The sequence below is a fragment of the Mycena indigotica genome (assembly GCF_014461135.1).
Source record: "Mycena indigotica strain 171206Taipei chromosome Unknown Mind.scaff0011, whole genome shotgun sequence".
Taxonomy (NCBI): Eukaryota; Fungi; Basidiomycota; class Agaricomycetes; order Agaricales; family Mycenaceae; genus Mycena; species Mycena indigotica.
The window spans coordinates 2,558,897-2,586,092 of NW_023503010.1; the positions used below are offsets into that span (position 1 = coordinate 2,558,897).

General features: G+C 48.8%; 7 protein-coding genes across 7 annotated transcripts; 4 read left to right on the plus strand and 3 right to left on the minus strand.

Moving 5' to 3' along the window:
• Positions 1 to 5,612: 5,612 nt before the first annotated feature.
• On the plus strand, positions 5,613 to 7,817 carry MIND_01188900 (uncharacterized protein; the record flags this gene model as incomplete). The annotated part of the gene is made up of 3 exons (XM_037368400.1): positions 5,613 to 6,683; positions 6,731 to 6,871; positions 6,918 to 7,817. 3 exons carry the CDS (start codon positions 5,613 to 5,615, stop codon positions 7,815 to 7,817), a joined length of 2,112 nt encoding a protein of 703 aa, XP_037215326.1.
• Positions 7,818 to 14,029: 6,212 nt separating this feature from the next.
• On the minus strand, positions 14,030 to 15,538 carry MIND_01189000 (putative extracellular serine carboxypeptidase; the record flags this gene model as incomplete). The annotated part of the gene is made up of 8 exons (XM_037368401.1): positions 14,030 to 14,040; positions 14,088 to 14,192; positions 14,245 to 14,426; positions 14,503 to 14,608; positions 14,655 to 14,676; positions 14,720 to 14,913; positions 15,213 to 15,288; positions 15,332 to 15,538. 8 exons carry the CDS (start codon positions 15,536 to 15,538, stop codon positions 14,030 to 14,032), a joined length of 903 nt encoding a protein of 300 aa, XP_037215327.1.
• Positions 15,539 to 16,315: 777 nt separating this feature from the next.
• On the plus strand, positions 16,316 to 17,101 carry MIND_01189100 (uncharacterized protein; the record flags this gene model as incomplete). The annotated part of the gene is made up of 3 exons (XM_037368402.1): positions 16,316 to 16,570; positions 16,622 to 17,046; positions 17,095 to 17,101. Exons 1-3 carry the CDS (start codon positions 16,514 to 16,516, stop codon positions 17,099 to 17,101), a joined length of 489 nt encoding a protein of 162 aa, XP_037215328.1. The 5' UTR covers positions 16,316 to 16,513.
• Positions 17,102 to 17,548: 447 nt separating this feature from the next.
• MIND_01189200 (uncharacterized protein) lies at positions 17,549 to 18,989 on the plus strand (the record flags this gene model as incomplete). The annotated part of the gene is made up of 9 exons (XM_037368403.1): positions 17,549 to 17,637; positions 17,684 to 17,739; positions 17,795 to 17,808; positions 17,856 to 17,946; positions 18,003 to 18,080; positions 18,126 to 18,228; positions 18,284 to 18,391; positions 18,440 to 18,633; positions 18,682 to 18,989. 9 exons carry the CDS (start codon positions 17,549 to 17,551, stop codon positions 18,987 to 18,989), a joined length of 1,041 nt encoding a protein of 346 aa, XP_037215329.1.
• Positions 18,990 to 19,611: 622 nt separating this feature from the next.
• Positions 19,612 to 21,255, minus strand: MIND_01189300 (F-box domain-containing protein; the record flags this gene model as incomplete). Its single annotated transcript, XM_037368404.1, has 1 exon — positions 19,612 to 21,255. Exon 1 carries the CDS (start codon positions 21,217 to 21,219, stop codon positions 19,612 to 19,614), a length of 1,608 nt encoding a protein of 535 aa, XP_037215330.1. The 5' UTR covers positions 21,220 to 21,255.
• A 150-nt stretch (positions 21,256 to 21,405) lies between these two features.
• Positions 21,406 to 24,369, minus strand: MIND_01189400 (Fungal-trans domain-containing protein; the record flags this gene model as incomplete). Its single annotated transcript, XM_037368405.1, has 11 exons — positions 21,406 to 21,972; positions 22,019 to 22,377; positions 22,424 to 22,452; positions 22,502 to 22,676; positions 22,721 to 22,921; positions 22,966 to 22,975; positions 23,026 to 23,127; positions 23,179 to 23,655; positions 23,700 to 23,711; positions 23,764 to 24,102; positions 24,139 to 24,369. The coding sequence occupies 11 exons, from the start codon at positions 24,367 to 24,369 to the stop codon at positions 21,406 to 21,408; spliced, it is 2,502 nt and encodes an 833-aa protein (XP_037215331.1).
• An 885-nt stretch (positions 24,370 to 25,254) lies between these two features.
• MIND_01189500 (SH3 and PX-domain-containing 3) lies at positions 25,255 to 27,039 on the plus strand (the record flags this gene model as incomplete). Its single annotated transcript, XM_037368406.1, has 6 exons — positions 25,255 to 25,514; positions 25,565 to 25,600; positions 25,653 to 25,676; positions 25,723 to 26,127; positions 26,179 to 26,914; positions 26,962 to 27,039. The coding sequence occupies 6 exons, from the start codon at positions 25,255 to 25,257 to the stop codon at positions 27,037 to 27,039; spliced, it is 1,539 nt and encodes a 512-aa protein (XP_037215332.1).
• Positions 27,040 to 27,196: the final 157 nt, after the last annotated feature.

The following is a 27,196-nucleotide window of genomic DNA, read 5'->3' on the forward strand; positions in this document are numbered from 1 at the left end:
TGAAGGTCCGAGACGGTCAAAAAGAATTGATAACATCAACAAAAATTGACAAGGTGTTCAAAATATTGAAAGTCGAAGGATTTGATTCCATCAGTGATTTGATCACAATTTGATGATCAAATCAAAAGAGCGACAAGAGTTCATGCATTTACAAAGGAAAACAAAGTACAACTGTGCTACAAGCTTTCCAACATCTCTGCCAACCTAGTAAGAACCCAGAAAAGACAGTATAGTAAGGAGTGGGTAGGTATAGTGCATAGGCCAAGAAAAGACAGGAGTATTCTAAAATAGGAAGTCCAGTCATAGAAGTAACCATAACTATACAACAAGGGGAAGCATAGGTAGAGATCAGAACAGAAATATGGAGAGAACAACTTGAAGCATATAGGAGGGGAAAATCAATAAATAAGGGCAACAGAGAAAAATGAAAGTTGCCCTGGTAATATACAAATGGACAGGGAGTTGATGGAGTGAAAGAAGTCCAATCCGAGGTTGCCAGTGCCGAGTAGTTGAGCCAGAGATGCCAAATCACCCATTTAGCAACAAAAACCAAGTGGATGATTGACATCAGAACAGTATTCACAACGTCTAGGCCGCCTGAAACAGCAGAAGTTAAAAGGACTTAATAATATAAGTAAAATAACATACGGCGTCAGCGGTCTTGGGGTTGTGAACTGGGACATTGCGGCGGAAGCGCTGTAATTGATTGATGCGCGGCGTTGCGTTGAACCTGGACCGACAGATGGCTTGGCGATTGGCCGCCGCCCGGTTGGAACGTTCGGGAGCCATAATCCGCTAAAAGAATCATCGGAAATCAGCGAAAAATCATAAAATGATGGATAGATCATACATCCACTTGAGGACGCGCTGGCGAGAGCGATGTGCGGCCACGGGAGCCATTGTTGGCACCGGAGTTATTGGATTGAACAGCGCCGACGGCCGGGGCACTGCCACCGGTGGGAGCTGCCGCAGACCCATCGGCTGGCCGCAAAATCAATATACATTGTGGTACTACTCAAAAATGACTCACCAGTGGGCTCAGCCGAAGGCTGGAGAGCAGTTGAGGAATCAGGGCATCAAGCTCGTCGCAAGTGTGGCTTACCGAAGCTATAGAAAATAATAGATTAATATGAATAGTGCCTGAATTGAACAGGTACATACCGGGATGTGCCTCCGAAGATGTCATCGGAGCACCGGAGTCAGCAACCACAGAGACAGGTGTTGTGACAATAGGCTGCAGAATTTCGCTCCACATCAGCACACGGTTCAAAACGGGCGGATAACAGAGATGAGAGAATCAAAAGGTATAAATTAATCCGGGCTACTCACCGCATCAGTCGCTCGGTCGACTTCCATAATATCGGGGACCGGCTCACCATGGTTGGCCGAGGAACCGGTGGAAGCCGGCGAAGGAGGACCGCCCGCCGGGGGAGAACCGGAGCCTGAAGAGCCAGATAAACCCGGTGCAGGAGGCATATCGTCGTCGTCGGAGTCGTTGATGACGTACTCAATGCTACGAGGGGTGCGGAACTGGCCAGACCACATTGTTAGACCAAGAATAATAATTAGAAATCGACTCACCGGCCGTGCCCGGTTCTGACGGCTACCCGGTACGATGGAGAGCCCCCTCCAGCGTTATTACGGAAGTGCGCATGCGGTGGAGGCCCCTCGGCTTTAACTTGATCTGTATGCGCCGGATGGCTGCGTTGACCGCCGGGGGCGTTCCAGATCGTCGTCCTTGACATGGCGCGGGACGTCTAGTTCACGACGTTGTTGTACCATGTCAATGCTTGCGCGCAAAACCTTGTTGTTGGCAATGAACTGCGCATAAGGCATCATCTTGGACTATAAAAATGGTCAGTAAATCATCAAACTTGAACTTTAGAAGAAGAAGTACCTGAAAATTGGCCTGATAACGGAAATGCTCGGTAGCATATGCCATATCAGTGAAGGGCATCGTGTTGTTGTAACCAGCCGACACGCGAAGTTGACGCTCGACGACTGGTGGCACACCATGACTGTTGAGCCCGTTGTTCAAGTTGCGAAACACGGGGAGTAGAGAAAGACATTCTGAGCAGTAGGAGTGTATGAGAACTGGGAGTGACGATTAAATCGACAGAGGATAGAGGAAAAACCCCCAGTATTTATACTGAAGTAGCTAGGACCTTACAAATCAGGAGCGTGGGTTCTCGGGATAACGGGGGACCGTTAAGAGCTATGAAAAAGGGAGGGGAATAATCAGTATGACATCAGAGAGATTCTGGAATGAGTCATATAATTATTTTCTCACCTGAAAGCAGTAGTAGAGGCCCAGAGTGTTGTTTCCAAGCCTGAGTAGCGGTAAAAATGACTCCAGAAACAAGATTTGCACATGGATCAAAATGGAACCCTGGGTGAAGAAGCCTCGAAGGCCTGGACTCCTAGACTTAAAATGAAGGAGAGAACCAATATAATGGCCAAGAATATGACTGGCCACACAAGAGAAGCTGACAAACAACAAATTTCCCAAAAAGGAAATTTGAGGAATGCAATCGGTAGCGGGGGGAAACTAAAGTGTGGGTATAGCCCTGAGTCAATTGAACCAGAATTGGTAAATGATACCCCACACCCATGCTATTCAAGGATTAAATGACTCCCACACCCACAATAGAGGGAAAATCAATAGTAAATGAATTACATGGGAATACTACATGAAGAACCCTACAGAGATATGCTAGACGGATGGAAGCGAGCTGTGGGAACCTTATGGAAGACCCCGGCACCATCCATGAAGTGATTAAGACGATAGGGCACAGGAAAAACCAGCCCCACCATGACCATGTGGAATGCTTGACATGAGTCAGTATAAAATATCGGACCTATACAGGAAGGAAGGGGCATCAATAGACTATAAACCTTCAAAATATGGAAGGGAATGAACCAAAACTGACGACACAGGACAAAGTCCTGGAATTGTCAAAATAAGAAGGCGCGTCGATAGACCGGTGTGGCAGCGTGGGACCTTCGGCGACCTCGGAATGTGGTAGAAGCACTCGAGACGATTCTCCCAAGCCCAAGAACGTGAGAATCGGGCCAGAACTGAGCAAATGGCGCACCAGAACCTCGGACAAGCCCATATTTGACTTGTGGGTCGAAGTTGAGGAGATATGGATAGTTGGGGTACATCCCCAGGTATTATTCGTCTGGGACTACGAATTTTAGATGGCTGGCACAGCTAGAACCGTCGTCCAAGACCAGCAAAGCAACGGACAAGTCCGGGAGCAACACTAGCAGAAGCCGGATTTGCGTGAGAAAATTGACCGTGAGAGACTGCCGGAAGCATCGCGAAGGCAGCCGATAGGTACGAGAAAGAGTTCCAGAAGTCCATAGCACCAGAATTGTGGTTCCTAGCCCCAGAGAGAATTGAAGATAAGCGCAAGAAGCAGCCAGCTGGCAGCTGACTCACCCCGAGATCCGTATCACGTAAGCGTGGAGCTGACCGGCACCGGAATCAGAGTGAGCCGATCAGGGTTCAAGGCATATGCAATCCGAGCTGCAACTTATTCCAGATTGTTGGAGTTTAAATCCTACAATATGCAGGAATGTAAGACAAAGCTGATCAATTTTAGATACGCATGATCTCATCAAAATAAAAGTCTAATGTGATGAGATTACTTGAATACTGGCTCAGAAGTGCAAAAATAAAAGCAGATTAGCTTCAGATAAGCCTGTATTATGTGAGATAAGTGGAAAGAAGGTGACATAAACAGAGATAAGGCAGAAGAAAGCAGGAGAATATTCAGAAAATCCAAATGACAAGCCATAAATTATGGAAAAATTCTGGCAAAATATTTGGTGATAATCCTAATATGTTGAAGCAACTACAGGATTATTCAGAGATGAATAGGAATCAGCCATACATTAGGACTATGGAAAATACCTTGGAATGTTCATCTATAGTGTTGCTGAAAAATGTAGGCAATTCTATGCCAGTGAAAAATGTAGCTGGGTTTTGATGAAAAATGTAGTCAATTCAAGTATGATCAGTTGACCGAGGACGGTCAATATTTATGAAAAAGGGAGATGATGAGCTTAGAAATGGAGCACATCTAAAAACTGATAAAAGGGGCTAAATAATTTATTTTAATGCTCCAAATACTTGAGAACATTCCATAATTTCCAGAAGGCTAATTCTATTATTATATTCGTCTAGGCATGTCTAGAGACCTAGAAACATCTAGAAAGGCCAGGAACATCAGTTCTGGACCGCTCTAGTAGCACAGCCACAGAACTCCGGCCTAGGTCTGAGCCAGAACAAGGGTAATCTGTGAGAATGAATTCTAAATTGTGGGTGTAGAACATCCTAATATAGAAGTTTGATTTGGTAGAATATTCTAGAATGCACAGCCACAATGACTCCAACTGAGTCATACTGACTCCAAATGAGTCAGAATGCTTCTTTGTCACATCATTGGTTTAATTGTCACATCATTAGTTATTTTTCTAAACAGTATATAAGGAGCTCAATTGTAGTAGATAGAATAATAGTGAGCACCCCAGGAGACCACTAGTTGTGACACCACCACTGTCACATTAGTTAGTTTTGCTGTGGTATCAAATTGATCTTCCCAGAGGATTACTGAGGGTGACACCACAACTGTCACAACCGGTAGTTTTGCTGAGGATTCCAACTGTTAGTAAACTCTGAGTGATCCTGTGTATAGTAAGACACAGATATAGTGAACTTGTGCATAGTAAGGCACATCCAGTGAATTTGTGTATAGTAAGACACAACCATAGTAAACCCTGTGCATAGTAAGGCACAACCATAGTAAGCCCCAAGTAGATTGGCTATAGTAACAGTCAATTTACTTACCTGGTAGTTGAGTATTGGTACTCTTCTGCTAAAATCCTCAACAAACTTCAAACCTTTTGTTGTTCTTTGTTCATCCTTGAAAGTTCTCTTTAATTACAACACTCAACCTTTAAGTTCCACCAGTAGCACATCTGAATCAGTTAGTCGTTTCCTGCGGCTCGAACCCCGAACACAAACACATACATATTTTGGATTTGATTTAGTTGGTTAGATTTGATATTTAGCTACCTAGCTCATTTCCTCCGTGTATTACCAGAAATGCTGCCAAAGCCAAGAAAGCTATGCGAACAGAAATCGACCGTGCAATTGCTCTCCAGGAAGCTGGTTCCTCAGTGCCTATGCCATACAAACTGTCCTCTGCTGTCTCAAAGCATCACCGGTCCTCCTCTCCCGAATCTCATCCACCAAACAAAAAGAGTCGAAAGGTGGTGGATTCAATGTCGAATGAAAGCAGTGGGAACTCAGAGGTAGAAGATGATGAGGAGGCACGTTTGATTGCCCGTCTGGCTGAGCTTCGGGCGTCAAAAATGGAGAATAAGAGCAAGAACAAGAAGGGCAAGCAGCGTGAGCGGCGTTACAAGCCTGTCAGTGGGAATTCCGAAAGGCTTGATGAGAGCGATGGATAAATAGACTCTATACTGATTCAACTCAAGTACCATTAGCTGTACTACCCTATATTCTCTAGATTCAACTCTATTAAATGTTTTCGGAAACTTGAAACCTGATTTGAATATTAGATAATCAACCTTCCTTGACCATGTCCGTGATGTCGACTGCATCTATAACAAAGCTTGTTACCATATTCGATCTGTTCTTCGATCCACATATGCAACTTCACCAAGTCCTCTTTCTTCTGACTGTGATCATTTCCCTCTACCCACTTTTGCGGCTCCATCAAAACCAGCGAGCAGAAGCATATCGAGGCTCGGCTGAAACGGGCTGGATTCATAGTATCCGAACGCTATTATCTCGTGCCTTTATTTCAAGTGCAGATGAGACTCAGCTCTTTTGGATGGAACAAGCGGACCATGAGCAGATGGCAAAACATTGGTCGTTTCGGGTTTCTAATGATCTCGACTACATCTATCGATACCTCGGAATCTCTCCTAACCAGCCCTTTCACCAGATTTTCCAACCACCCCGGCCTTTACTTGTGACCTCTCGGCTCAACTGCAAATTTTGCCCTGTTGGACACCGAAATATGGTGCCTTCCTTACGACGACGAAGGGCCGCAAATCCCAATTCACAAGTTTGGTTACTCGACACAAGCTTCCAATGGGTTGAGGCAGATCTGCTGGTTGCAACTTGCTCAAAATGCAAATCAGAGTACTATCCTGACCGGGTTACACGACCAGGTCTAACTCGGGGACAGCGAATCGACTGGTTGGAGTGGGACGCACGGTTTATCCGTATTTCTGTTCATGGCATCTGGGTTGATAGAGCTGTTGCCAAAGCGCAAGAAAAGGCGCTTTACCGGTTTCATTCTGGATGGGCCAATTTTGCCGACTGGATCAATGACAGGTTAGAGGAGAATGCACCACACAAATTCAGCTATCGTCAGTCAAAGCGACTATTTCTCGAACATTTCGGAAGGCGACTGCTTGTTGCTCATGGCAAACACTTATATTTCTCTCTGCCGGGAAATGCGAGTGCGCAAACATTAGCTCTGTCAATTAGACAACAAATTGGTCAAGATCAAGGTTTGATTCCAGGAGCATTGGAGCATGGTTGTATGGATTGTACTCATATCAAACGATATCGATCTGATTTGCCAGAGACGCTCGTTGACGGCCAGAGTACTGATGTCGCTGGGCTGATAAACTTGGAGGTAAGAACATTTGATAAAACTTTCTACCATCTATTGACCGAATTCAGCTGGACGCCAACAATGCCAACCCTGACACACTGCCTGCTAACCTGCCCGATGAAGTTTCAAATCAAAATGCGCCCCCAGCAGGAGAACCTCGCGGTTATGTACGGATGATGGTCATGGACGGAAAGACAATCACGCACAAGGTAAATGCAACTGAAAAGTGCTATAAACGCTTATGCACCTATTCAGAAATGTGCTTTATTTGCCTGTAATAATCCTCTGGTCAATTACAAGAATGGACGTTTCTGTCAAGACCATCTTCTGGAGGGACGCAAATGCGGTATCGTTTCCTGCGGGGAGCATGTGAGCTCTGTCGACTCTCTCACGTGCAATAAGCCGGAGCATATGGCTTGGTATCGACGGTTTGATGAACGATTTCATCTTTTATCTTATCCCGGAGTCAAACGTGTTATTCGAAGACAAAATATCGCGTCTGAAACTGGGGAAGACGGTGGTGGGCCAACACTCGAAATCAGCCTCCCTGAGCTGGACGGCATCCCCTGGAACAAAGTCGAACATACATTCCGGGCCAGAACAACTTACTGCTTGGAAACCGCTCAATGGGCCTGTGGATATCCAATTGGCTGGACAAAATGCTATCGGGCAGAGAGTCCTTCTGCTATTCTGGCTTTTATCGACTATTTATGGGATGGAAATAGTGCTGCCCGACCTGGTTTCATTGTTTATGACAAGGCTTGCGAGCTCCTTCGTCATATTGTGACCCAGAATGCTCGGAGTGACTGGATCGAGACAACCAAGTTTATCGTCGACGCTTGGCACTACATCGGGCACCGAGCGACAGATATTCTCTGTCGAGTAAGATGTAACCCGGCGCCAATGGATGGATCCCAGCCCGATCTTGTTCTGGTAGAAGAGGATGACCATGGTGGTCAGCATCAAACCCGAGCGTTCAATACCGAAACAGCTGAACAGCTTAATTCATGGCTGAATGGCTTTGAATCTCAATTGCGACAGATGACAGACGTGAACTATGACTTTTATGTCCACGTTTTGATGCTCCTCTACAGTGAGACGGTGAATGAACGGATTGAGAGGCGTGGGACGAGAGCTGGGGGAAGGATTTTTTGAAGTTGTTGATGGAGTCACTGAGTTAGGTGTGTATTAGAGCTCTGTACTCCATGTGAATCGAGACCAACACTTATCTGACTTAAAAATGGAAAAGAGCTGTCGAAAAGAGCTGTCTACTTCTCATGCTTAGTGAAATTGGGCCGCAGAAGAACTCCTCCAGACTCTCGCTGTCTGTCGTGAACAGGCGCTTGTGGCTGGTAAGCAAGTGCTCCTTGAATTGGAGCGCTCGTGTGGGCAGCGATACACCCTGCGAGTCATTGCGCAACCATTAGTTGGCAGTTACGAGTAACGGAGAAAGACGCACCGCTCGCCAATGTTGTCACGGTGCCTTGGCAAATCCGATGGGCAGTGGGCACCCGCAGGTCGTCGTGCAGCCCGCATACTGGCACGGAAACCGTACAAGCAAAAAATTTGGTAAAGTCCAAGGTGTAGCACCTGTTAAGCAGCATTTCCGTGTAGCACGTACTATCTGCAGGACTGAAATGCCAATGGTGTAGCACCATAGACTGGTAATTCAGCGTAGCGCTTACTAACCAGAAGGCATCAATTGTACTCCCTTATGAGCACTGGCCAATGTCATTCATTGCACACAGAATGGAGTGGCCACTCCTTAACGTGTTGCAACAGATCAACAATCAGCTTGACTCGAAACCAATCTGGGGACACCAGAACGGAAGAGAGTGAGAAAGCCCAAGTTGCTCTGCATGGCCTTATATACTCAACCATTGTGCCTGTGGAAGGACCAGTGTAAATGCTTGGTTGTTCGTGCTTTGATGCACACTAAAGGCTTTGACGCGCACTCGTCAAAGCGCACTCATCAAAGCACGGGTTCGCGTTTTGCTTGGGCCATGTGATCGTGAGGAGGCAATGCGCATGTTGGCTTTGACCAGACCTGAACAAATAATGCGCCGTGTGGGACCAAGCTCCAACTGCCTATAAAAACCCAGTAACTTGGGTGTCTTTCACTGCACCCTTCCCACTGCACTCTCTCCAAAGCTTCAGTTACATTGACTACCCATTCCCATGACGCCGCAAGCCATCCCCAACACGACTTCGGAAAGCAAAAGCCTCCACGGCTACTCACCCCGCAAAGAAGCGTCCTGGGGCAGTCATGCCACCATACGAGCTTTCAAAGAAGAACGAGGGCCGCTACCTCCGTGGGTGGAAACGTGAAATCAATCGACTGTATGATAAGAAGAGAACTAGTGCGTGAAAGTGTCTTTCAAATTATCCTATCTAACAAGAAGCAGTCGTCATTCCCCAGTACAGTGCCAAACGTGCATTTGAAGGCCGCCAGTAGTTGAAGTCCAAGACACCAATGTCCGAACTTGACTACACTTCCGACACACTTGCCGCTGGTGTCTACGAGTTTTTGAGTGCTGAAGGAGTACCCATGGTTGTGGTAGCAGTCAACGCTTGCACTAGTGTATTTGCGGTGTGTCTACATTCCTTTACTGAACTTTATAATGACATGTATTGATATCAGGACAAAGCATACAATACCTGCATGCAGTTTTATGAAGCATCGAGAATCCCCGATCCAACGCGCGCAGGTGCTGATGGAAAACGCAGCAATCCCGAGAACTATATAAATGAAGAAGGAACGGCAAAGGGGGTGGCAAAGCTTTCAGCAGTCTGGAATGCTGTTGGGCACCCGGTGCGAAAACAGTCACTATGTCTGTCTATTTACTAACATGAGCCTACAGCATGACCAGCCAGTTGCGGTAAAGGACATTGTTGGCACAGGCTACAAACTGGCAGCGGCTGCACAACTTGCCTTAAATCTACGACCACTTCAAGCCAAGAAGAATCAACTCTTCCAGCGTGTGGACCCGTATGCCTACGCTAGCTCTATTCAAGCTGGGCAGAAGATGGACGAGTTGCGGCCGGATATACGCAACTTGCGCCGAGACGATCTCGCCGTAATGGAAGGTCGAGAAATTATGTGGCAACGACGCAGTGCCAAGCATAAGGACTTGTCGGATCGCCCTGAGATGTGGGCCATCTTGAAGGCACTTTATGGCGACAAGAACGCGAAAGGCGGCGTGTTGAACATACCCGGGCTTGGGCTGCGAGTGCGTTATGGGCATAGGGACATTGTCATGATTCGGGGTCGTTTGCTTGAGCATTGGGTCGAGGATTGGTCAGGTGGTCAACGAGTGGCCATTGCTAATTTCACCCACGACACTTACTGGAAGTTTCTTGGTATGCTGCCACCAAATCCTTTAGAAACAGTACAAGAGATGGAAGATGAGGATATATAATTATATAGTACATACACAAAATTAAGAATCTACTGCTCCGTTCTCCACTGTGTCTGTGCCAAATGTGGCCGTGAAGTTGCCGACCGTGGCTACAAGGTCGGCGACCTTGAGGCCAAGGGTCACCGACTGAGGTTGCAAGGTCGCCGGCTGAGGTGGCAAGGTCACCGACTAAGGTCGCGGAATCGGCGACCTTGAGGCCGGGGGTCACCGATTGGAGAGAGGGAGATGGCTTGGGGAGTTGCCGACTAGGATGCTAAAGTCGCTGACTGTGCAAAGGGGGTCGGCGACTGGAGTGCAAGAGTCGCCGATTGCGGACCGAGAATCGCCAACTGAAGGCTTCAAGCAAAGCCGCTGACTGCAGGGTGGCGGTCGCAGACTATCGCCTGGGGGTCACCGACTGTCCCTTGGGGTCACTGACAGTCGCTGGTTTTGGTGGACAGTTGGCGACTGCGGCCATGGAGGTACGCGGTCAGCGAAGCTTCGGCGGATAAGAGCACAAGGGTCGCCGACTCTGACCCTTGCAGTCGCTGACTGTCGCCGACTGGTGTGACCGCGTTATTTCGCGGCGTATTACTGGAAAGTGTATTCGCTGCTTTGGTCCCTACAAGGAAACATGTGGTTTCTGTACCTACGTACATGCCCCCCCAACCATATACACTACAGATAAGTGCAGATGGCAATTGTTGCAAATACTGATGTGCATGACACCAGCATCTCCTGGAGCAACCTATACCCAGGACTGAGGAAATTTCTTGAAGTTATTTGGACTCCAGCGGAGTCCGGCCCAGGAGGATTTGGAACACCATGGTCTATTTAAAACATCAGAGAGGATCTGATACATTACACCCTCTGCTTGCCTTGCGCACCGTCAAGGGTTGCATGAGCAGCATCTAGTTTATAGCTGTCTTCTGTATCAGGACATAAAATCCAGAATATTTGTTAATAATAGATGCATCTCACTTAAGCCTCAATATTTTTCAAAAGAAATATTATTACCTGGATTTTTCTCTTAATATATATATATAATAGCCATTTTTTCACTTATCTCTGATATATTAGGTACATTGTTGCTGCTGGACGTTGCAGATTTGGTCTTATATTTTGTGGCACATTTGCCGTATTTATTTGCTACAGATTATGGTTATAAAATGGTCTGTTGATATTAGCTTTGACTTATATCCTATCTGAGAACTTGAAATGTGATCCCATTACTTGCAAATCAAGTCTACTTTCTTTAAGTTTTATTTTCCATCTGTTCAAGTTATTAAACATGTAAATTGTTATTGTCCCTGGTATGAACTGTATGAGTTGTGCCAAGTACTAGGATTATTTACATTTGTTACCAATAAAATAATATGTCTTGAACATGCATATATGACTTTTGGTTTACCATACTCTGGGAATACTGTCCAAAATATTTTCTAGGCAAGCTGTTTTCTTTTGTAAGTATTTTGGGATTTTAAAGCAAGAGTCTCTTTGACGTGAGAGCGTGACAGCGGCATGAGTGATGCGGTGGTCGTCACAAATCAGGGCACTTTCGGTTTGGTCACTCCCGGTCGGTATAAGCAAAACTGATAAATCAGTTTGTGAACTTGAACCAGATCTAAAAATGCTCAAAGGGACGCGTTCCTTCCCCCTGGGACAACAAGAGGTCAATACCTACTGGGACTTTCAATCGAGTCATATTCTCACCTGCCTTGCTGCTCATACTGTAGATATACCAGGCTCTCAAAGAACTCAACGAATCGGGCTTCAAATTGCCTGCCCATTTCGACCGCTCTGGTCCGGTTGCTGATGTGCGCCTCGGCTGGCCGCTTGGCGAGAAACAACGGGCCGCGATAGTTGAATGGGCAGAAGAGAACGACTGCCAATTTCTGGGTGTTGACGGCCATGTCAACCCCTCGCCTCACTGCGTATTGTGTCGGCGGCCACTTCGCCGCGCTCCGTGGGATTTATCGGCAGCGTGAAAGCGGTACATCAGCTGGAGGAGCCTGGCTCATACACAGCGTTGGCCATACTATGGGTCGACAGAAACGCGACCAGGCCGGAAGACCGATACACTGAGGAGCAGTGTTTGAAGGTTGCGAAGAGACTGAGATTCGAAGGGCTCCCGAAGTGGTATTTGGCTCTGGATTATGTCGAGTGCGTTATTCTCTCTGTTTGTGCCACGCTCTGATCATGGATCGTGGCCCCACAGCCAGATCTTCTAGTTGCTCTCAGCCTTGAATACCCTTGCCAGTGATCCATCCACCTCAGACATGTTTGCTTCCCTTACTAGTAGTGTTGACTTCGAGCTTAACAAGAGTCTCAAGTTCAAACTCACTCTTTCAAGTTGCTGATTCACGACTTTCGACACTTTTAAGACACATGTTGTTTCCTTGACAAGTCTGAATCAAGGTTGGTGTCGAGAATAAAGCTTTATTCTCGATGGTCTACTTGAAAGGTTCTATAAAGAGCCTTGTGTCATTGATGTCAACCTAAAAACTGGCCAGTTGGGTGTATCAAGTGGCAGTGGAGAACCGGACGAGAGCAGTCGAAATGGGTAGATATTACTAGGCCCTCGTAGATAATTTGAAGCCCGATTCGTTGAGTTCTTGGAGAGCTTGGTATATCTACTTACAGCATGAGCAGGAAGGCAGGTGAGAATGACTCGACTGAAATTCCCAGTAGGTATTGACCTCTCCCAGAAGGAACATGTCCCCTTGAGCATCTCTGGTTGGTTGGGGCGGAGACGCGTGAGTCACACGACACGTTATCGTGTCGGCAGAAAATTGATCACAAATTTCAATCTAACGGTGACGAGTTCTTATACTTCCTTAGAGGCGAAATATGTGTGTGGAATGGTCGGAGCAATCGCTAGACTGTAGACAGCAATGTGATATGTCGCAGGAGTTGTGACAAAAGACATTAACCGCTTCAAGTTTGGTTAAATCAGCGACTTGTACGACACGAAAGACACACTCGATGCATTCCATCGTAGGATACCATTTCGGCAACCCCTCGAAGCCGAGCAGCTTTGCGATCTGCTTGCACTCGCGCGCCGTGTAGCGGTCCTCCGGGATAACCGAGTTGGTGTCGACCCAGAACAGGGTCACCACGCCTTGCAGTGAGTAAACATAGTCCACGCCGCCCTCGATGGCCAGCGAGGCGTGCATAGCGATTGCCGGAAAAATACACGGTGCGTTTGCGGTCGATGTTTTGGTTCATGTCCCGTGATGCGCACTCTTTCTTCGTGGCCCACTCCACAATTATGTCCGTCTGCTTCTCACCCAGCACCCAGCCGAGCCTCAGGTCCTGCTTTCGGCCGGGAAGGCAGGGCGACTCGTGTGGGAAGTTCGAAACCAGCTTGCTCTAGTATTCGGAGACCTGCAAAAAGCTTCCCCAAGTCAGCTTGAAGACAGGTGCCTTTTACTCCTGACCTCATGGCGGTAGTCCTCTGTCTCTGTCTCTGTGTCTGTGTCTGAATCTGACTCCGACGACGACGGATTGTCACATTCGTCGAGTTCTGGAGTGCCTAGAGGGCGCGGGGTCATTAGAAGGACGTGATGGGGGAACGAAAAAACGCAGACAATGAGGTTGTGTCAAGGCAAGAAACGTGTACATCACGTGCAGCACCTCTGAAGCGGCGCGACCAGACAACGAACCTCAGGACAATTTGAATTCCTTACTCTGCAACAGATACAGGCGGCAGAAAAAAGAGTGGACTGGCCGGTTGGATGGATCAAGCCCTCTTCGTACTGGTAATAGTATTCATCGAAGGTAAAGACGCCCATTATAACACGGGTGATTCAAGCCACTTCAAACTTCAGACCAGTCAACCCCGAAGGCTCTCCACCCCCGCGAGCTTCAAATCCAATTGCGTCTCGCGATCGTCTCCATTCCGAAATCCAGCTCATTATCGATGCCAGTCTCTGCACTGCTAAGATGCCTGTATTCGCTGTGCCCTCACTAAGTAGCTACTGGAGATGATGTCAGATTATTTTTGGACCGATAGAAGACAACACACAGATATCAGAACAGTGATAACCAGGCCCAACTGCAATGGGTTGCGACGGTGTGCTTTGGATCGTCACGCCAGGCGCAGACATCGTTGCATAGAGCCAGGAATCACCTACAGAGTCAGCACTCTTAGCGCCGACAACCGAACAAAAAAAAACACGAACGTTCGCCGTTGGCAAAGAACAGGTTGGAAGTGGGTACATTCCAGCCAGCGTATAGCGTATTGGTGCGATCAACATGCACATTCGGAGGGGTGGGGATTGACGGAGGTCGTAAATAGGCTGGAGAGACAAGAGAAGGGACGCCTGATGGGGCCGATTCTTGCAAAAAGCCGAGTTCGTTGCATCTGGATCAGTGGATTGAGAATGGGGGTATCAAATGGAAGGGAAAATCCAGAACCCTGAGATAGCTTGAGAAGGAACGAAAGCAACAGATATAGCCACTTACAGGATCTGAAAGCATTGTTGACGGATGTGTCAGCCCAATAGGGCCGAGAAGTGTCGTAGCTTCCCAAACACTCTCTGGAGCCTGAGCTCATTTTAGCCTCTGGGAAATACAAGAACAAAGCACCGACTCTGAGTCACGGTCGCCACAAACTAAGGGAATGTCAACCGGGATATGCATTCAAGGAAGAAGCACGGACTGTGAGGGTAATAAGTAATAAGTATTGCGCCAGTATGATGACCATGCATTTAATGCATGATCTAAACCCCAACCACCAGACGGAGCGCCTGGGCCGATGGCTGGAGACAGGTGTTGCCAGTCCCAGAGATTGATGCGGAGCGAGGCAGCCACGTCATCAAGATGCCCGTGCTGAAGTGTGTAGACGCAGACTTTTGACGCTCAAATCAGGAAGCGGGTTACTTTGAGATACGTAAGTCGCTGTGATAGAGGAGGGAAACAGATACCTGAGGCCATAGAATCGATGCTCTACAACAACACCGGCGCCACGTTCTTCCTCAGCGATTTGCCCACTGATCCTCGAAGTAGTCAAATAGCCAGAGAAATCTGACGAGAGCAGTCAACAACAGGGGACTCGGAGATGGACCGAAGTTACGCACTGGCCGCACTGACCTCTCCCGGTGTGAGCAAGACGATCGGACCACCTGATGAGGCGTTGCCTAAACTATACTAGTACAAATAATCTTGCCCTGTTCATAAAATTCCCAGATGTGCCAGTATCGTTGCGTGAATGTGCCCAAAGAGGGCTAAACACAGGCCATCAGAATATACACCCGCTCCGAAGAGCACGTTGTTGTGGTCGATGAGCTGTTGGAAGGTGAAAGTGGTGCCATATGGCGGCAACAAGGTCCCGTTTTTGCTGAAAACCGGTCCAGTTTGCACTACAGGCACGACAGGGACTGTGGCTTTGCGAGTGAAATTGGCGTGCGGTCGCCCGTCTGATAGGTAGGCGTGAGCGACGGACAAGAATGCAAGGGCCGAGAGCTGGAGAAGCATGTTGTCACTGGACTGTTTATATGTAGCGGAAAAAATTTCTCCGTATTATTTGAAGAAGTTCGTATGGCGTAACTGCGTTGCGTTGAGAATGGTACAACCCCCAGGTGGCCCATGGCCAATAGCGGACATGCCCGATTTGCCACTCATTTAGCGAGATGTTAGGATATTTGAGGGAGTAAAGAGCCTTGGTTTGTGTTGCAGCACATCACATGCATATGAGCAGGAAGGCCTGAATTTGATGCTAAATCCTTCCTGTAGGATAACGACGTAAAGAGGGGACCCGGAGATGGTTCGAAGTTGTCTACATCGTCGTGCCGATTTGGAAAGGTTTGGTCCGTGATTGGCACGTGACGTTGGCTTCGACGTTGTTGTTTTCGTTTACAGTATCCTCGCACGGTCACTGGCACCAGGCACTCACTAACGACCCCGCGCCTTCTACGCGCTACGCACCCGACACTCACTCCAGAACTCAATGAATGTAAATCAATCCGACTCCGAGTCGGAAGCCTCGAACTGTGTCGAGCTTCGTCATTGCCCGTTCAAGTTGAACCCTGCTCTATCTCCTGATGGGCCGCTCTGTCTCATTCAGTCCTACCAAATGTAAACCCCGCCCGCTCTCCTACGTTGCCGACACACTCCCGTGCCGAAGCCGAAGATCTTGGTGCATAGGTATGGATTTTCTCCTGCAAGTGCAGACACTGCCAGTGACGCGGAGAGCCGTCGGATTGGAATGCTGTAACATTTATCTCAATAACGTCAACTTGAGGTAGTGGGTAGGTAAAGTACTGTCCACGTCTCCCCGCATTAATATTGGAAGTTAACTTCGTCCAAATCATACCCGCAGACCTGTATGCCCGGAAGGCCGCGCAGGTGCATACTTCAAGGCAACGTGCAAACGTGAGCCGCTGCTCCAGGCTGGTTGGTATTTGTACGGCATCAAGCCTCAAGCACGTGTACTACACCACCTGCCACACCATGTCCAACACGGAATATGAGGATACTAAAACTTCGTTCCCCGTCACCGACCACGAGGTCAGTGCTCATATAAGGACTATCGTCATTCAAGCTAACTCGTCCTGATAGTTTTTCGCAGCGCTTGCGGAGCTCGAGCGATCAGGCTTTCAACTTCCCGCACGTTTCGACCCACCTTCAGGTAGAGCAGCTGATATGCGTCTTGGCTGGCCGCTCGGCGAAAAGCAGAGAGACATGATCGTTGAGTGGGCAACGAAGAACGGGTACGCCGAGCGGGACGTAGACCACAGCGTTGACAGGTTCCTCACTGCATATTCTTCTGGCGGACGCTTTGCAAACTGGATGCGAATTTCCGGCGGAGTATATGGCGTCTACACACTGGACGATGGGAGCTACACAGCCATGCCCCTGTTCTGGGTCGACAGAAACTCGACCGTCAAGGAGGACCGGTACACGGAGCGCGAGTGCATGAAGGTGGCGAGGATGCTTGGCTTTGAGGGGCTGCCGAGGTGGTACCTTTCGGTAACCTACAACGAGTGTGTCTTTCCGTTTTTGTACTTACTCGCAGGCTCTGATTGCCACAGCCGTTAGTCATCGCGTCCTGACTTGCTCTGCTATCGAATTCGTATCTTGTTTTGCCTGTAATCTTGCTTCATAACTCAATTTATAAGCTTCTCAGAGAAGGCAGTGGTGGGCCCAAGTTGAAGCTCAGTTGCACGTCAGATTCAGAGACAAGGTTGTATCCCAACCGCAAGAGAGCGGTGCAGGAAGCAGCGCATAATAAGGAAAAGGCCTCGCTCGTGTTGTGGTGGTCAAGTAACAAGGTTTTTGCTCCCGTGCACGTGACTCGGACTTGTGATCCTTCGTTGCTGGGAACATCTCGACATCTCCGAACTCCCATCCTCCGTCTCTCCGTCCACATGCATAAGCAACAAGCGGTCGCCAGCATCCCGAACACGCAACGCATATGCATCATTTCAAGTTCTAGCACCCAATGCTATTGGCGTTTTCCACAGCCCTTTCTCTTTCACTTCGACCATGGCTGGTCTGCACCGCTGGCCGGTACCTTTTCTTCTCATTCTTTCCCTTGCGGCGCGGGTTCTGGGTGATTTCATTGTGGATGACTTGTGCGTTAAGAGCTCTTCTCTGGTCCCGATGCTGAACAGGATGTAGCACGAAGCCCGCGCGGACATGTGAGCCGTTCCTCCTGCAGTGGCAGGGCGGCATAAGTCAGTACAATCACAATGCAGTTATATAATAAGAGACTGAAGTGTGGTTGGCCAGCGCCATGGACATTGGTGCGGCATTCGTGACCTTCTTTCATTCACGCTGACTATCCTCTCAGCGCATCCTCGACGCACAAACTTTAAACGTCATCGACGACTTTGGGAGCACGAAAGAGACGGCCTTCACATGGACGGTCGACGTTTCGGCTGGTGTGTCTGCGACTCACCTTGAAGTTAGTGTTAGCTGTAGTGTTGATGCAGCATAGGCCATAGTGTGTTAGTGCAGGTGCAGGACGCGACGGGGAAAACGGCAGAGTCAAAGCCGTTGGCAGTGCAGGCTGGATGTAAGTCCGAGTGATACTTGGGAAAGAGGTGCTAACGAAGAACAGCGGCTGGCTGCAGAGCATCAAAAACGAGTACGCGGAGTACTGTGGCTAGCACGACCAGTAAGCCCACCACCACCACGAAAGCTGCGGAGAGCACCAAGACGATGTGAGTTTCGCGAGCGGAATTCAAATTTTTGCTGGCTCATTCAAGTTGTTATTAGTACATTCCAGCCGAGTTGGTCGTTTATTGTCGAGCAACCAGCAGCATCTACCAACACACCGACGAATTCTAGTTCACGATCATCCAACTCAACAACGGCGCCTTTCCAGTGAATAAAACTGCACCCTTCTCGCTCTGCGTGCTGATTTCTGCACAGATCTAGTCAGGAACGGGAACCCGATGCATCCGCCAGCGCTGCTGCTGTGCCGGTCATAGGCGCTGCCAGTGTTGCCGCACCAAACGTCGGGCTGATATTAGGGCTGCTGGTCCCTGGAGTGGCGCTCCTTGTTTTCATGGTTGTTTTCATTTCGCGGAGGCGGCGAGAAAGAAGGGATGTCGAGCATGTTGGCGGTGAGTTGGGCAACTGTTCTCTCGTTTCTTCACTTAGTATTGCTGCAGATCCGCAAATGAGCCCAGTCTGGTATGCCCGGCCGGGATACGGCTTTGCCTCCGCGCCAACTGCCACTACTTCCGATGCGCTGAGCTACAGCACTTTCCAAGCACAAGCACAAGCGACATCGCAGTCGTCTACTTCGATTTCGCGGGCCGATATTCCGAGCTCTCGCTACCGTGACTCGCTGTCAACGCACGTGAGCACCTTATCGTCTGCGAGCGGGGATCTGGGGGCGCGGGTACAGCGCGGTGTTGGTGAGCTGGAGAGGCAAACGCAGTTGAGCGCGTTTCGGTTCCCGTCTGCGGGATACTGACTGTGGGCGAGAGGTGTTTGAGTATAATAAGTACTCAGGTCCTGTTTTACTCATTTTCATGAGCATGGCGGGTCTTTTTACAATCTCAGATGCCCTTTTATATGTTACATGTTTAACTCATCTCATCACAACTTGAACTTTCTGCAATGAATTGGACCCGGAGAACTCCAGTATAAATTCAAGCTTCAAGTTAGCTTCAAGCTTCATGAACTAGGATGCCAAGAACCCGGCTGTTACACTGAGTAGGTCCATATGACTCGACTACTAGTACTTGAAAGCCTCTTCCTGCCGTCTGAACTTTCAAACCGGTCCTTCGCCATACTTCTGTCTGTGATGTCAGCGCTATGTTCGTCTGTTTACTTGAAATCCACTTACAGGGTCATTTCTTTGGACGTTGTACTGCCTCGGAGACCCAGAAATCCTTGCTTTTGACTCTTGAAACAGAGATTGGACAGCGAGGATAACATGGTGCTCGATCCAATCTATCTGTTTTTGTCTGCGTCGGGCACCCCATCTACTGAGAATTGGATACCTAGCAAACCTGAACAATAAATGTTGGAAATGTTTGGCTAGACTATTGTCATTGCCTGCAAGGAAGACATTATCCAATGATACTTGAGACTCAACAATCCCATCCCAACGCATACAAGTCCTCCAAGCCCTGCCACGGCGAAGTTATTTTCTGCAAATCCGGCTCAGGCGGGTATATCAACTCGACCTCAATGTTTCCCTGGGATTGCCTAACCTGGTCTGCAATTCCAAACGATCGTTCACGTGTCCAATGTACTTGCAATCGGCGCAACTTGTTATTTGTCTCCTTCCGTGCGTTCAAAAAGTCGACCAGGTTCAACTCAGTGAATGACGTGCAGTTCCGAAAGACGATCTTCTCTAACGACTGGAGCGCGGAATATCCGCCCTTGTCCGTAGGGAAGAATGCTTTGAGTACTTGATTGTCGACGAGCGCTCGTGAGGAGGACCACACCGAGTGCTCGGATGTGAGCATCAAGACATGCAATTGCTCAGGGACCATATGGAGGAATTCTAAGAGACTATCTCGGTTGGGATAGATGTCGGCGTCGACCTCACAAATATCGAGTTCTCTGGAGTTGACCAAGAGCGCACCCAACGGTTCTAGTGAATTGGCGATATTTCTGTGTCGACTGCCATGCGCTTGACATCGGAAATCTTGCAGTTTAGGCAGCGCTAATGCTTGCGAAAGCTCTTGTAATGTTATATCAATGCTCCCAACGAGTATTAGATGGAACACGACCAAAGAGCGATGCTCTACCCTCATCTGTTTATGTGGGTCATCAGACTCGTCATGATCCTCTCGTACCCACAGTCGAAAAAAAGCGAGCTTGACACAAAGTGAGAGTATTTCGACCGCATTAGAGGTAGTTATAGACCAGACTCTTTCGACCGCGAGGTCGACAATATTTTCCCATCGCTGTGGGAGGATCCCAAGAGGGATGTCGAACAAAACTACGCGACGAAGGTGAGGGGCTTGCAAGAGGTGTACAGATTCCCAAGAGGTCAGGTACCCGTGAGGAACCAAGGTTCCGTCATCCGAGTCCCCGTGGGTTGGCTGGACAAGCACAGATTCGAGTTGAGGAACTTGATCGAGCGTCAACCTCTGCAAGGGCATCAAAACGTTAGGAGGCCCTTGGATTGCAAAATGCGCCCAGTGGTGGGCATGGGATATAAGAATATCCATCAGTTCTTGGCCGCGCCAGCGTGTGCTGGAGACGGAGAGGCTCAAGGGGCACTGATTGGCAAATGCTAACCAATATTTGACGCCTTCAAGTCGGCGAGTGATTTTCTCTGAGAGCGCGACAGAGACGGAGTTAGAGGATTGGGTGGGCAGATGAATGTGGAGGGAGCTCCACAGAGCAGGTGATGACTGCACCAGCCGCCTCCAACCACTGCAAACGCGAGTGAGCAACAGCGGCGCCTCCCTCGTGCTCATCACGCAATTTCCCCGATTCGGCAAACATTCGAGAAAGACTCGATGTAATATTTCGACGGGGACGCGACGGATGGGGGAGAGCAAGGCGCGATGAGAGTCGATAAAGCTCTTCAAAGTTGCGCGCTCCGTTTCCAATTCAGCGATCTGTTCCGACAACTGAATGAAGCGGCTCGTCGGCTGAGCAAGGAGAGAGTGGATGTGTGCTATTTCTGAGTCGCTTGGACTGTAGTTGGTACCTAGCTTGGAAGAAGGAAAGCGAGACATGCCGATGATGGGATGGCCTCCGAGTTGGAGGAATGAGAGCCGCGAACATGTGATCGAGTCACGTTAGTCACACAAGCGTGTCGTTCGTTCAACTTGTCAGACTCAGAAACTGATGCTAAAAGTATTATCTCTTGGGGAACCGAGAATTCTAGCACTGGCACAATGTACCAACGTGGCTTCTGATTACTAAACGGCACCGTCCTGCGGTCCTATTTCTTGTTCTTCAACATCCATGTCAAGAAGCCCATAACTATGCATGAGCGACGACCATCTGTCGTCGATTGTCTGATTAGATCCGCCGTTACTCGTCATCCCATTGTTGGTGTAATATATACTGGGCTGAATCCCGTGTGTTTGAAGACCGTGCTGAACAGGGTCTGGCGCTTCGCGAAAAAGTCCCTCCCAGCTGTATTGTTGCGTCGCACGCAATGGTGCAGAGTCATATGCAAGTGTTTCGAGGGAAGGATGGAGAGGGGACGATGTTTGAAGTTGATGTGAAGTTGATGAAAAGGCTGTTACCGGACTAGTATGGAGTATCGCTTGTCGCGAACCAGTCTCTTGTTGCAAAGGTTGGTGATGCGTCGAGACTGGAGTCGGTGTTGCCAACGGTGGAGAACGGGAGCGAACCACAGGCTTTGCTCGGCCACCAAACACCGCAATCTCATCATCAGGGAAGATTGTGGGCGGCTCACCAGCGTAAGTCTGAGTGTGTCGCGCTTGATATGCCTTGACGAGCATACCTTGCAGAACCGGCTGAGGAATCATGAGATCAACATGCAGAGCTGAGACATCGACCCACCAGTGCTCTTGCGGCTCGACTGTTTGTTTGTGCCGCTTCGCGAAACATTCCACAGGCGGTTTGGAAAACGGGCCAAGGCTCTGGTTCGAGTTTCCGACCACCGTTGCCGGTTTCTAGACGGCTTCCGCGGATTGCCATTGTCCCGACCACCACTGCCGCGGTAAAGGCAAAGCTCCATATCCGCCATACGCGGGCAACGATTCCCGGGTTCTTTGTGAACTGCTTCAAAGTGTGGATTAGCACGTTACAAGCCGATTTGTATGCGGCAAACACGCTCAGAGAATATGGGCTAGATAATGGTGAAGAAGTGTGCGACATCATGGCCTGCGCAAAGTAGGATCGATGCAAAAAGAGTGACGCTACCCATTAGTTGGCATCATGATTACAGCTTATCAACACGCATACCCAAGTCAAGATAATGCCCTCTCACAAAGCTGGATGAATTTTCAACAAGAGATCAATAACTGCAAAGGAAGGAGTTACTTGTTCATCGCTACTGCTGTCCTGTCTTCGCCAAGGGTAGGATCCGGACGAGCAAGCGTCCGTATTTTAGCGTCAAGGTCCAAAACGGCGTTATAATTCGGCGGCTTTACCCCAAGTGTTGCGCGTACAATCAACAACAGCACAGATTGTGAGATATGATGACCCCAAATACCCACTGCAGGTCGATTTACCGAGACATAAAAAGGAATAAAGGCGTACATCCGATTGGGGGCCCACCACCGTTGAATAAGGCTTCTTCCTCCTCGGTCGGAATCTTACAGTCGACGTAAACCTGCAGAATCGATGGTGGTCGTCCCGTGATCAAACTTTGCCAAAGCACCGCGATTAGCAAATTCCAGAAGTATACTCGTCGTTCATAGGCCTCACGACCAGAAAAGCCCCACATAGATGGATCAATGTCTGTGGACCTTCACATTACAATCCCTCGACCAGTGGAAACGCACGCAACCCAGTCTATCGAGCACATTGAGAAGATGATACTGAAGAAAGCAAAGGAGACTGACTCGTAATGCGACTTGAGTCGCCAGGTCCAGATTGATGTAAGAAGCCTCTAAGTTAGCCTCCTTCCCGCTCATGCCATTGTAGATGCTCATCAGGTGCAGTGTCTGAAAAGATGATGGTCAGAAAAGGAAATATTCGAGCAATAAAATCGGTACCTTGACCGTAACCACCGATGGCTTAGTTAATATGCTCTGCAGGCCGAGAGCAGCACGCGCCAGCCGGTAATAATGTTGTGCTTCTAAGTTATAGGGCTGCATATTGAGGTCTACGAGTGCTCCGATTCCAAGGGTGACAAGCAGGACAGCAAGCTCGTGTGGTCCGTAATCCACGAGCACCCCATTTTGATGATATATCGCCGGTATGAGCTCTTCAATAAGTTGTCTCCTGGAGACAATATGAAACATCCATGATAAGTGCTCGAGAAAAGTCTCGCAAAGGAATATAGCGCGGTCAATAGGTGGCAGAAAGGCTTCAATCATCTCCTTGACCGGGTTGTGGGGGATTCCCGGCGGTGTGAAAGGAAAGAATGTGACGAATTGGTTGATTTCGGGTGGGAGATAGGACGGGTCTAGCTCGCGCAGAGAGAGCGGCGCGGATTTTGGGACGAACGACGCCTCAAGCCCTTTTGCTTTCTGCATAATATGAGGAAAAGGATGTAGCCTCGAATGGAGCTTACTAAAAGTAGACTCTGGAAAGAAATTTTAGCGTTAAGCAAGCGGCCTTGAAGCAAAAGGGCGTACCTCAGCGCCACCAGCGGGCCCAAAGAAGCGTGAGCCACCATCTTGGTCAATATGAAGCGACCCAAGCGACTCTACCAACGACGAATCGTCCTCTGGTACAGGCCTAAGATGCAATGTGGACTCTGGAACATCATCATCTTCCGCGCTTTCATCGTCTGTGTCCAGAGCAGCTAGAAGTGGATGTGGCTTGTTGGAGTTAGAACTATGTAATATTGCAAGTGCATCTTCAAGCGCAGTCTTCCTTTCTTGCATTCTAGAGAGCTTGTGACGAAGATGGTCTGTTGCTGCAAGAACAAAACGACTGCCTTCCCCAGGCGGAATTGTGCCTGTCGTGTCAATCTATCAGAAGAAAAATAGCTTTCTGGTGGCACATACCATTTGGACAAAGAGCCCCACAGCCACTGTATATGTTAAAGAGAGCGGTTCAATGGCAGAGATCGAAGCAAACCGCTGGACGCATGTTGAGCATGGTACTATTTTGTCGCAACGAATCTTCAGTCGGCGGCACTCGGCGCATGCAATTTCACCACGAATGCGTTTGGAGGCTTTGGATCGTTGGCCTGGAGCGTGAACTGCTGGTCGGCGCTCGTAAGGAGAAGGAGCCATGAAGAAAAGCTTCCGATTTGACAAGTACTGACAGCCTGCCGAGGCCGGCGATCTCGGGACCGAGCTGTCACTTAAGTTGCACGACCAAGGGCAAGGATGGCGAACATTGAAATTGTCTTACAGCTACTTTACTGAAGTTGTGTTTCCCGAGTCCTGTACAGCTCAAATTGAACAAGTATATGCTTTGAGGGTCATACCAGTGTGTGTTGCGTCGACTGCGAGATTCTTGAGGTCACGTGTGACACCTTTTTAGCTTCTTCACACTAGCTACTGACGGCGCCCACCACGATTTATGGCTCAGAGCACCTTAATTGCTGGAAAGATTTTCGTCCGCTAGGGCAACGGCTCTATTCGTAGGCAAACTCTCGGCTTGGTGGTATATGTATAAGTTGACGCCCAACAGTCAGACAGCTTTAATTGTATCGCAAACAATCGGAGTTCCACGTTTGACGACTCGGACGTTCCCACCATCCCGAAAACTTTTATACGACAACATCAGCTTCTTCACTCCATATCTGGGTACACTCTGGAATCTCGAGATCAGAGAATACAACTAGCTATGGGTAGTTTGGCGATGGTTGGTATAGGACGGACGACACTCATGATGGTTGGGCTCCACGGGAAGATTTCTGTCTGTGACTTTGGAAGCTCTTGCTCGACTAGAACCAACCAGGATAATCACTGAGCGGGGGAATGTGGGACGTGAAGCTCGGTCAAAAAATGCTGGTCCAATGTAAGACAAATACACCGTCACATTTTTTGCCTCGCCGCTCAAAAGTCGATCAAGCCCTCACTCCCGACCTATGGTGGCAATGGCAGCCCGAAAAATTATAGAAGGAAGTACGGGAACGGGAATAGACGAACATTCTCTCTCCACAAACCCTTATGCGAACTAGGAAACGTTTATTGTCTATTCGGCTTGCTCTTATCAGCGCTGCCTGTGCACTGTTTCTCCTCTATGGAGATCTTTTACTCCCTTCGCTCTCGACCGGTTCCACCAAAATCAATCCATTATCTTCGTCTCTGTCAAATGTTGAGGCCGTCCAACTTTTGGGTCATCCAACCTTCAAAGATGCCTGGGAATACGAACGAAAGCTGCCGCAGCACAAGAAGTCAAGCAGAATAGTAGCAAGCTCGACACGGAGGTAATTTCCTAACTCCACTTTTTGATACTTGGACTGAAGCGTTTTGCTAGGTACCTACGAATTCCACACGCCTCATGGGGAACAGGGTGATTTTGGAGAAAAGCGTAACGAGTCGCCAACTGATTAGCAGTTTTGCAGCTGGAACAACGTTTTCCAAGAGCAGTGAGTCGCCTTGCAATTACCCAATCGTTGCTGACCAACGAAACAGACTGTTGAATGCCTATCTGGCGCACATGAGCGACAGGGCCTACGTCTTTCCCGACTACATTCCTCGGGACCATGTCCCATTTCCCGATATGCTCGCCAACGGCACGAGGCACATGCTTCATATTCCGATGAACGCTTTTGTCGCTGGGCCCATTGCTGGCGGACCTTTATTCGATGACCCAGCCGAGGATATCATTACTAGACGCTCCATTTCAGACAAATGGTGGGAAGCAGTGTGTCCACGGGAGCAAGTCAAAGTCCTCAACGTATTCGAAGTTCACAACAGTTTTGGATATGATGCCCAACGGGTTGAAGGAGCGGAGATCCTGACAAGATGGGCAAAGAAACTGAAAGACCTGGAGGAACCATGCGTGAGTGTTGAGGAATTCTCGATATTGCATTACGGGTATGTTTGTCGACTTCATCTGACAGTTTGGGTTGACAAAAGCATATGTAGACTCATTGGTAGCCCATGGATTGTCAGTATATGGCCGTCGTATGTTGCTTCGCCGTTTCTCCAAAACTTCGCTTGGTCACCACTGGTAACATCGGCACTCTTCAGCAACATCCGTATTATTGCTCCTGGCCAAATCACCCCGCCAATATATCTCCGACCTATTCGAGCACTCTCATTGCAGGTGAACTCATATGAGTCCTTCCGACCTCTTCGCGCATCATCCCTCAGATTCCCCATCTCGGGTCTTCTGGGCCTCCATGTCCGGCGGGGAGACTACGCGCATCATTGTGTCATGCTTTCAGGCGGCGGGTATGATTATAATGCGTGGAACAACCTCGGGAAGCCAGGTCTCGTTGCAAACGCAAGTGCTGTCGCTCAACGTTGGCTTGGATTTGGCGGAGAATCGGCGATTTGGCCAAAGCTCGCCGAGGATCGGGACGTTCCTGATGGACTGTCAACCCAGGATGCGCTTTACCAACACTGCTACCCAGACATCGCGCATATCGTGAAACGGTCAGCAGATGCAAGAGCAAAAGCCCCGCTTACCCGCATCTTCATTGCCACCAACGGGGAGAAAGACTGGGTCACAAACCTAACGAGAGCGCTTTATGACGATGGCTGGGAACATGTTTCGACGTTGCACGACCTGAAATTGACGCCGGAGGCTTATGCGGTCAGCCATGCCGTCGACATGGGCATCTTGAGCGTGTTGGCGGAGGAGTTTATCGGAGTAGGCGTATGCACATAACTTCTCCATCATTTCGGACCACTTACCGCTTTCAGTTCTCTTCCTTGTCGAGCAATGTGGCTCAAATACGGTTGGGGACTGGGTTAGACGAAAGGACGATACACTTTTGGTGAATAACGTGCAGTGTCTTTGAAGTACTGCCAGGTTGATTTCGAGTTGCACTCTTAGTATTAGAATAATGATTGGACTCACACGACTACAAACCGGGAGTCGCACGAGCCCCTATGATCAAGATTTTTACTATATGCACGGTTGAAACGTTTAGCGGCA